This window comes from Falco punctatus, assembly GCF_963210335.1.
Source record: "Falco punctatus genome assembly, chromosome: 6".
Classification (NCBI taxonomy): domain Eukaryota; kingdom Metazoa; phylum Chordata; class Aves; order Falconiformes; family Falconidae; genus Falco; species Falco punctatus.
Genome location: NC_137585.1, coordinates 13112844 through 13123777, shown reverse-complemented (window position 1 = coordinate 13123777; position 10934 = coordinate 13112844). Strand labels below are relative to the sequence as shown.

General features: G+C 40.5%; 1 protein-coding gene across 1 annotated transcript in view; it reads right to left on the bottom strand.

Moving 5' to 3' along the window:
* Nucleotides 1-1655: 1655 nt before the first annotated feature.
* The window catches only part of LOC308065857 (protein mono-ADP-ribosyltransferase PARP12-like), a 29012-nt gene continuing 19733 nt past the window's right edge, over nucleotides 1656-10934 (bottom strand). The window contains exons 11-14 of the mRNA XM_080392406.1: nucleotides 10748-10826; nucleotides 6165-6295; nucleotides 4241-4392; nucleotides 1656-3609 (exon numbers count right to left, since the gene is read on the bottom strand). Coding sequence (XP_080248532.1) covers nucleotides 3323-3609; nucleotides 4241-4392; nucleotides 6165-6295; nucleotides 10748-10826 — 649 coding nt within the window. The 3' untranslated portion in view covers nucleotides 1656-3322. The remainder of the gene's footprint in view (nucleotides 3610-4240; nucleotides 4393-6164; nucleotides 6296-10747; nucleotides 10827-10934) is intronic.

Below are 10934 nucleotides of genomic sequence, written 5' to 3'. Positions count from 1 at the left end.
CTTGCCAATATTTTTTTTTCCCAAATAAACATTTATAAGGGTGCTGCTCACAACACATTCTGTGATACTATTCTATAAGCTTTTTCTGTGTCTTGAAACATGAGAAGTAGTTACTCAGTTTAAAGACAGGAACCAAAAGAAGGTACCCAGAAGTCAAGAGCAGCAGTACCTGTGCTCATGAATAGCCTCTGTAATGCTGTGTGTAAAAGAAAGTGAAGCTACTGGACTAAACACAGAATGTGCTCTTAGCAAATGCAGTTTTCGCCTTTTCTGAACAACCTTGTTCTGCAACTATTGAACTCCCTGAAAGCCATTGATAAGATTGTAATATAAGGCTTGTGAATGAGGCAGATACACGAGGGCAGCCAACAGCCTGCTTTTAGCTGACCCAGAAATTCAAGAAAAGCATCAGCAGTGACAAATCCAAGTGCTGTTATCACATATAGACTATTTCAGACAAAAACCTGGCACACAAGTGGCAGTTTGAATAGACAGTGCGAGGACTGCCAGAAAAAAAGCAGCGTGGTTTCTGCTCAGAGTCACTAGGAACAAAAAGAACTACTTCCAAAATTCTGTTGGTTATCATGAGAATATCGATTTATTTGGCCTTAACCCCTTGAAGCTGGCTTGTTGCAGCAACAACTGGAACCATAACTCAGCCCAGTGGCTACACAGCTGCCGCGCAAGGCATTAGCATTCTGCCTTGCCTCCCACACGCAGCCTTTTGCCAGGCTCAGAGGGCAAAGGATCACTGTCAGCCTGTGGTGAGCACAGCGTTTCTCTTTCGAGGGGGTTTTCTTAGCATCAGTTGGGAAGAGGCTGAGGTACCAGTAGGTGGGAGAGCTCCATGCTCCTGCATTCAGAGTACATTTTTTTCTAGCTTTCCTCCCTCTTCAACTCAGTTACCTAGACTGAAGTTCTTGTCTTCCTTCCGTCCCCAGAGCAGCTCTCGCCTACAGTGCAACCCCCCCACCAATTAAGTAGCCGAGATTCTGTGCATGGGAGACTTGTACCCCCATCTTGCAGCATTTTTTGCCAGACCTGTGGGAATGCAGTTTTGACATTGTGAAGCACAGCACTGGAGTTCCCGTTTCTTCCCTTCGCCTTCCTCTAGATGTTGTGAATTGGACTGATTTTAAGTTGTCAGCACCTCACTGGCATTTGCCATATACTTGCCTGTCGTATAGCTTACAGGAGTGGGGGGAAGTGCTGCACTGTGTCTTCCAGGTGCTTAGTTCAGATTCTTTAAAAGTTACTCATTTAGACACTCAAAAAAGTACATCCTTACAGTAAGTCAATACCTGACTACTAAAGCCAATAGTTCTACTACTTCACCTTATTCTTTCCCCTTTTTTTAGGACTTTAACTGCTCAGAGCAGCTGTTTATTGACATGGAATCCACAGCACTCCATATTCAAGGTATCTTAGGAAGTGCATTTACAGAACCATTCTCCACAAATCAGACTGTATTCTAGCCTTCATACTTGGCTAAGTGTCTACACTAAAATGCAAAACTGTATCTGTGCAGGTCCCTGGTTTAGAGACAGATGAAAGGAAGACACCGAGCACATGTTTTAAGTGGCTAGTTTACTAGGTCTGGTTAGTTGTGCCTAAGTTTACATATGGAGATAAAGTGCACACTAACAAGCAAAAAGTGAGTGAAAACATTTTATTTGCAAATATAGCAAAACTCAAATGATTCAGGAACTCTACAGGCAAATGAGTAAGAGAGAGTTTAAGAACTGCTAAAATCTTCCCCTTTTAATGCATTACTGATGCATGTCTGCATTTCATTCTAAGACAGTCATTTTAGTAAGATTTCCCAGTTTTATCTATTTCCCCGTCATCTTCGTAACTTATAAACTTCAAATAGTACATGTGGTTTGACAGATTAGATGCAAATAACTGGGAGGCTGTTTGTGTTACTTTGAAGCACATCTGACAGCAAAAATTACTGCTGCTCTATCCTCAGCAACGCTCTCCCTCTTAACAGCTAGACTGCCTGAATAAGACATCCTGGTACAGAGGGTCTTCAGTTTGATTAACTTACAAACTCCTGATTAAAACTCAGTAGAAGCTCTATGTGAGCTTCTGTATTTTCTTTTGGGGACAATAAAAAGTATGTAACTTAATAAGAAAAGGGCTTAATCACTGTTAGTAGGGTTGCACATCACTGACAGAGACAAAGGAAGTTTGTCAAAAGCAGACTCAGGGAAGCAGTACTAGGATCACCCCCAGCCACCTCAAAGCACAAAAAGGAACTACACTTGTCAGTGAGTTCTCAGCAAGTTGCCCAATGCAATGTGACACTACGAAGTGTCTTAGGACAGCAGTTCTACCACTGGCCTCGAGAGAACATAACTGGTCTCTTCCAGTCTCTTCCAGTCACGTCGTATTTCTGGAAAAACGAAAATTAACATATACAAGTAGGACAGAAAATATCAATGCTTCTTTTTTTCCTGTCCTACCACATTTGCTAAGCAAATGTTCACATTGAGAAAATACGTGGCCACATTGACTTGAAAGTCTGCCTTATTGTGACACGGCCTTTATACTCTTACAGCCATTAGTTGCAGCCAAACCACCACATCTAGTACTGCATATTCCTAGGCTGTGACTTAGACAATTTCACTTGGGCTCCGTTTATGTATAGGTTACACAGCAAGTTGCAGCAGATCTGCAAAAACACCCTGATCCAACAATTTTCTGATCCAAGCAGTAGCTGCCATGGTACAGATGAAACCTTTCCACTTGAGAACTTAACGACATAGATTTAAAATACGCTTCATTTTTTTTGTTACACCATCTTAAACTTGAAACTAGTATCAGCGTTAACAAACAAGCTTTGAAAACAAAGCCAAGTTATTCTTAGATATGCTGACTTGTGTAGAATTGTGATAGACAAGAGGATCAAGAACAGCCATATTCCGCACTGAAAAGAATCTTTGGCTACTAAAAACCTGACAGCTTCCTTAAAACCTACTGTGCTATAGGTTTTTCTTTTATCTGAACCGTTTGCAAAGAGAAATCCTTTCTACTCTATTTCTAAGAAAAAGCATTTACAATTATTTGCCCACCAAAGTTGTAACATTTCATTTCCTATCCCACAATTCTGATTTTTCTGCTATGGTTATCCAGATGTCTACGCTTCATTTAAGAGGAAGAGAAGAGAACGCAATTAGTCTCAACAAATGTAACATCTATTTTGCCGGCCCTCCTCAATACAGAAATTCTTTGGATTAACTTTCCAAATGATTCTATTAAAAAGAAAGAAGTCAGAGCATGGACAAGAAGATGAGAGATACAAACTGCTTGGATCCTTCTAAGATAAAACACAATTTTTTTCTTCCTCCTTATACCCTATTACATACTCTGGGTAAATCTGGTATTTTTCAAAGACAACAAAAATGGAGGGATTTAACTCATTGTCCACACAGCTATCATAAAACCGAAGTCCGTCAACAGACTTTGCTGGGGGGCGAACGTAGGTTGCATTGCCTTTAACATAATCTCCAACCAATACACGAGCCACGAACATGATGTTGGTTGTTTTCACCGCAGACTGACAGTATGCATGGGAATAGGAAGCATCTCTAGCAAAGTAACTTCCTAGAAAATGATATGAAAACATGGTTATGAGGAATTATGTATAAAGCAACAGAAAAACCTGAGCATCCTTTTGTTTTTCAGGAGGTATCTGACCCAACTGTCGGGTCTCCTCTTACTCAGTTTACTTAATACCACAGAAGTTTATGTGGTGAAAAGGATTTTCACCACATAATTTCCATTCAGAATTTGCTAATCTAGGACTAGTTTCCAAAAAAACTGAAACACAAACCGCTACAGGTATGTGTGTTATGATGAGAGGGACAGACAAGAAAACATGAGGACCTTCCATGATCTTACTGAGGGAACGCACACCCTTCTTGCTCCCTGCTATGAAGACTAATGGCCATTTCTCTGGCAAGTTCAAATTATGACCTTGAGCCTTCAGAAGATCCCACCTATAGCAACAACAGCTTTTTCAGATCCCTACATTAATTATCTTAACACCTTGTGAAAAGACTTACCCCCACACAAAGCAAATCCTTGTCCTCTCCAGAGGGAGGGAATACTGTAATACCAATTCCCACATCTTTTTTTCAACTCCCTCTATAGTGAAAGACTTAAAAAACTTTGCTGGCTGCAGTATCAGGGAAGTCTAAGTAGATGTCTAACACACAGAGTACTTCCTACATACCCTTTCCATAGCTAGTTCCATTGCTTCCACAAATTCTCCAGTCAAAATTGTGAACGCAGATGGCTTTCACGAAGGAGACGTTGGTTCCATGGAACAGGAGCCTTTCATTTACATCCTTCCCTCCATTCTCTCTTTTCATGTGCTCCTTTTGCCTAAGAGGAAGATACAGAGGAAGAGAACGTGAGCCGTGGAAGACAAGGGAGAAAGGTGTTTTTTTTAAACAAACAAAATACATAATGTACATATAAATGTCAGCTGGATGAGATTTCCAGTCTGCTTTCACCTCTCTCAGCTTGGAAGATGCGACAGACTAACAGGACAATGAACAATTACAAGAAGAGCAATATAATGGTACCGCTGCCCAGCAATTCTAGATAATTCTGGGTTTATTCAGTGAACGTAAGCGAGCATTGACGCGATTACAGTCCCCACTGTACCAGCCTTCTCCTCTGCAGGGTCCTACTAGTTCTGCTTTAATGTCTCTTGTTCCTTCCCACCACCATGCTCTGCAGAGTGGAGGTTGTACTAACCGCGCAGCCTCCACGCTTCAGCAGTGGGTAAAAGCCAGAGGCAGCTTGTTCTCCATGCCGTACACCCTGAGCTCCTGCCCCTCGCTGAGATCAGTGCAGCTGAGGAGATGGAGCCAGGAGAGAAACTGAGCTTCCTTGCACCACTGAAGACCTTACTGATTTAAGCCAGTCAGACTGAGCTATGACCAGTACCAAGAGGAATCAAACAGAAGGCTCAACTAGGCTCTCCCATCACTCTTTCACAGCATCCAGGCATCCCACAGGTTCTCAGAAGCTGTTGAAGCAGACAAGACAGCAATATTCTTCAGGAGGAGCTACAAAGTAAATAGAGCCAGGGAGAGGGGAGAATCCTTCCAACTTGTAAACTGCGTAAATGAAAAGTTAAAAGCAATGGACTGAAATCTGTTCACTGAGAACTTGGCAATATTAAACTCTGCGAGGTGAGCTTAATTATCTCACTGGAGGATGTTTAAAAGAAAAAGTATGCACTATTATGTGTTTTGAAGTGTCTTGAAGTTTTGCTAGATGAAAAGGTTTTCTGAATTATTAGCCGACAACTTCCCGGGTTCAGTCACTTTGCAGGTGCAGTATTTGAGCAGTATTCTTCGTCTCCATTACCATTCCATGCAGTGCTTGCATACTTCTATACTAAGTATCTCATACTACTACTAAGTATATTTTGATTTAAACAAGACAACTGTTCTATGCAACAGCTTAATCTGCTACCAAATTAACTGGAATATAGTCGTTTACTGTCACTAGCACCAGCTCAAAGCCTTTGGTACCTAGCTTGGTGTAAGTACCTGGAGTTCAGTAGCACTGATGCAGATGATGAAAACCAGAAAGGAGCTTTGGAACTCTGAGGTCACTTAAGTTAAAGCACAGGGATTCTTTCTCAGGGAGTACTGACTTCATTCAGCAAAGGCACTGAAACTCTTGAGAAAGCCTTAAATAAATCTGACTGAAGAAAAACAAGACCCAAGCACCCTTACCCTCACCTACTTCTTTCTAAGCAAGTATTTCATCTACTGTAACAGATAAATATTTGTAACAGAACATGCGTGCAGCAGGCGGTTACTGTTCAGTCCCTCAGACAATACACTATTCCACATCACTCTGGGTATCCTCATCCCAATCGTGTCATTCGTGTCCTTCTGCCTGCACCCCTCCCTCCACCTTCCAAGGAGCCATGCAAAGGGAACCTCTCCCCAGGAAGCATGGCATTCTCTGGAAGACCTTAGACACTCATTTTCACTCCTGAAATTGCTCCTAAGAAGGAAATACCCATCACATGAAAGCACAGGTGGTAACGCCTCTTCTTTCCTAGGAAGTAGATACAGGACATCAGCTCTTGGAGACTCCCTCCCCATAAGGATGAGGAAACAAATACAAACCACTGAAACACTTTCCAGAGGGACGGATTCTGAATCCTCTGTATTTTAAGGATAGTGTAGTTTTTCATAGTCTGATGAAACAGCTGCTTTATTCTGTTGTATTCAGAGGTTGTATCACTGATGTCCACTGCCTATAAAATATAAACCAAAGCAAAAGACATGAGGCTTCAGTTAGCTCGTAACCTGCAGAAGCCTAATTACAGCAGGTACACTTTTGGAAGGGTCCCCAAACCCTACTTATGACGGTTAATTTAATGCATTAGATTATGACTATGGGAATAATTAGGACAGACACTTAATATGTAAATCAGTATATCACTCCTGCTTTGCAAGGATACCTCACCTCTCTTCAGGAAGGATGCTGACAGCAAAAGGATCAATTAAATGTTTATCATCTCCAAGTGAACTGACACTTGTAACTTTAAATCTCAATGAAACAGAAATTCCAAAAAGTAAAGTTGACTGATCATTCCAGATAATAATTAGTTTTATATATAAAGCTGATTAAGAACAAAAGATGTTAGATAACAGTATCATTTGTAACCAGATGTTTAAGGGACCTTCAGCTATTTAAGATGAAACAAACAAAATACATACAACTTCCCAGCATCATAGCTCCTTATCTTTTCAAAGTTAAAACTTGGAAAGTTGCACTGAAAATATTACATCTCCTCCTTTTCTAAAGTAAAAAAAGGCTATTTATCCATACTTTTCCTATTTAAAAAAAAAAAAAAAAAAATCAAGAAATACATGCTTTTCCCAAAGAAAAGTTAATGCAAAATATAATTAAAACATGATTCAAGCTCTTCTACTTATGTCATGCATTAATTTTCCATTTTTTTCTCCAAAGTAATCTGTGTCTTTAATCTTCCAGAATAAACACTTATCTTCCATAAACTTGACTGAAAATGCATAATGCTGGCAGACTGATGTCACTTGGTAATACTTGCCACTTTGTTGCTGCCTAAGCCAAGTGGGAGCTCCAGATGACTTAAAGTGAAATGCCCAACATCCCACATATCAAAGTCATGTTTTAGTCATGAAAGCTGCGGTCATCTTAGAAGCTAATATGACATTAACATTAACCTGCCAGGCAAAAGCTCCACGTTCTAGAAGGCTGAGTTTAGAGAGAAGATAAAATCAGACTGCTATTTCACAGCTGCATATAAATAAAGTGTATTTTCTGGACGCCATGTCAAGCTTGTGCCCGAAGTACACACTGATGAAGAGGCCTATCTCAGGAAAGTCCTCTAAGGATTAATAATGAAGTCAGCTGCAAAAGGAAGAATTATTCCTTTGAGTTCATTAAAAAGATTTTACAAGGTTGAATAAAATTTCCCATGTCTTAATAGAAGAGTGTTTTCCAAAGGTTCCCTACAACACAACACTTAAAACAGTTTGGATGGGTGAGTATTGATTATCTGCATGCTCTCTGACACCACAGCTTAAGCTGCTCACCATCACCTACAAAATGACATTTATTTCCCTGTATTTCAGTACTGCATCTTTTATTTATGCATAATTCTCATTTAGACTACACGTATGCTTTTTCTACGTTGCATATTTTACTGAGGAACCTTGCTGGGTAAAACTGAGGGTACCAAACACTGTACACAACCTAATCCTGTAAGAAAGGTACTTCAATTATTCTATCATATGACAGCCTCTAAGCAACAAAGCCAGTTCTCCCTTGCATAAAAACTGTGTGGGATTTTCCCGATTTCCCCAAAGACACTTCCTCTGATAATAAAGGGTAACACCACATTGCTATTGCAGGTTGATACTTTGTAACAGCCTAACTTCTTCAGCTCTTTCAATCTTCAGACCTAAAAGGAAGATCTTAGGGAGCAAAAGCATTTGCTAACCCACTATCAAGAGGCGGAGTTTCTGACACAAAGAAAGAACCACTGCCCTGACAGTAATTTCTGTCGGTGTGTGCAAGAACAGTACTCTGATGTCAAACCTCGATCTCTGGTGAACTCAGGTTTTGGAAGCAGTTAGTGTCCGTGACCCAGCTAGAACTAATCAAACACATAACAGACTTTTCACGTTGCATCAGCTCCCACTGCTGTGCTGTAACAGCACAGCTATAATTACAAACTGTCATCTTTGGCATGTGTGTCAGGATTCAGCAACATAGCGGCCACACAAAGACTAATCCTCTGACATAAAACCACACATTCATTGCACACATTTCTCAGTTGTACATTAAAGCTTCCATTTAAAACCCAGCATGAAGTTTGAAGACTATAGGTTTGGGGGATTTTTTTGCTTTGCCTTTAAAACATTTACCAACTACTAATTCCACTTTGTTAAAGACAGAAATTCACACCAACTTTCCAAATGGTGTTACTCATTTCCAATGTGCATTTCAGATACTCTGCTCTCAATAAAACCATGATTCTAAATGACTTGCAGATTAAGACTGCAACACTCAAAAAATAAGCAATGTTACCGAAACAGAGCTGCTCTTTTTAAGCAAAGATGACTTTCTCCCTATCTCACATTTCTAAAACGGGTCACTCCTAGTGCAGCAAGTTTTGACAGGATTGTTTGTCAGTGTCTGAAGAGAAGGGAATTCATCAGGACGTAATTGTCATATCTTACAACGGTCACCACATACATGCAGAATCCCAGCCAGTCCCAATATTACCTACTGCAAAAACACAAGCTTAAAGCCCCACAGAAATAGTTCATCTAGCCCAGGCTTTTGCTTTTTGTGCCAACAGGTACTTTGGGCTTTGTTGCTTTTTAGGTACAGAATTAATTTTTCCTTTCCTATGAAAGGCACTCAGTTTACAAGTTACGAGATGGTTTTCTTAGATGCCAACTCAGCAAGTAAACTGAGTTCTGGGGAACAAGATGATCCTTCTATTTCATGCATCCCCATAAGTACCACCAGCAATACCATGGATCTGCACACCACATTCCAAAACCTCTCAATGCTTACCTCAGTGACTCCAGAAACACCCCAACAAATGGACTCGACTAAAATTCAGACAGAAGTTTTCAGAGTAAATAAGAGAGGCAGTTAAGTCCATACAACTGAGAGATCTAAAAAGAGTGGGGCTACCTGTCTTCTTGGCATTCGTTTGAAAAATTTAACCTTATGTTAGTCAGTGAAGCTGCTGGTAAGCCAAAGGAAGAGGTGATCAGCTATATCCTTTGTTATTTTGACAGAGCTCAAAATATCACAGGCCCAAATCTTCAAAAGATCTGGCTGCATGACTCCCACACAAACTCATTATTAGTTCATTCAGCAGGTGCTAGACACCTTACACTTTTACAATCTTGAAAAAATTAGGGCTTTTCACTAATTGTGAAAAACAGCTCTTTGGAGTGAGCTGTGTGCAGAGCAGTTGACACTGATTTTTCATCAGAACTGTATTCAGATGAATTTACTGTATACACACATGGCCAGATACTGGTGTTACATTGAATAAGGCATAATCCAACACAAGAGGGTAATCAGGGTAAAATAAAACATTCAGCACACAGTAACAGAAACCAGCCCACAGAAGCCGAGACACGTTATTTCTGTTCTCATGCCAGTGCCAACATAACTACACTAGGAAAAATAAAATACAAAAAGTGAGAATAGCAGCGGAGCTCTCTGTTCACTGAAACTAGCTATACAGAATTCCCAGTCTGGAATTATGATACTACTTCTGCCCTGTCCCTAGCCATCAAAATATCTGTTCCAATACAACTTGGTCAGCATCATACATGATTCTGTGGCACAGTCAACAAGGAAAATCTCTTATGCTCCACATTATGTGCTGTTCCTTAATCGGGTCAAAGCCACTATAAAAAAAGAACAAGTGTAATGCTGAAAAGCCATTTTTTCTAGCATACTGTAGTACTTCCACAGTCTGCATTGTTCTTCTAAAAAGGACTGCTTCTTAGTATCACTGGACCTAGTAATTTAAAAAACACCTGCACATTTTTGGTCTTGGTAGACCAAATAGGAACAGACTTTGGGCTGACAGGGGTCTGTTTTGCTTTGTTGAAGAGATCAACTGCAAATGTTTATTATTGGCTGTAATTATTTCTGCCATTTCTTGAGGCCATGGTCTGTGCTCAGATTGGTGATGTATGTGACAGTTCTGGGTGACTTGAAAGTGCACATAGAGCTTTCCTTTCCTACACCTCCAATCCAAACGTTATCCACCAACAGCCATGATGGTATCATTATTGGATGGCTTTTTAATGGCCTACACAGAAAGGGTTGGGTCTCAGCCCAGCTTCTAATGAAGAAATACACACTTCATAGAAGCCTGTTGCTTAACTGGTCCACTAAGGCACCGAAGTAAGCCATTTCTTCATTTTTAACAGTGAATCTTTTTGTCTTGAGTTTGGTGAATTTTGTTTTGCGTGTCAGGCAGATAGATACCTAAAATGCAGATGAAGTTCGTGAGAGTTTGGCATCTTTTTCAGGAGATGCCCTAGTTCTTTAGCACAACCACCCAAGAAATCACTCCTGACCCTTGTTAGCATCTACCCAGTCACTTCAGTTAAGCAGCATGCTCGGAATTGTTCCTTTCCATCTGAATTATGGTGGTGGGGTGGGGGCAGGAAGGTACCTTGTATCCCAAGTCAGGCAGCGCAGACTGATCCCAATGGACAGGACAGACTTGATTTGGAATAGAAGAATCCTTCTGGCTGTTTGCAAACAGACAGAAAATGAGGCGTTAGTAATTCTAGTACTGCTCTGAACATTCAAATGGGCATCATCATCTTTGACCAATTCCTACATTGAAAAACAAAACC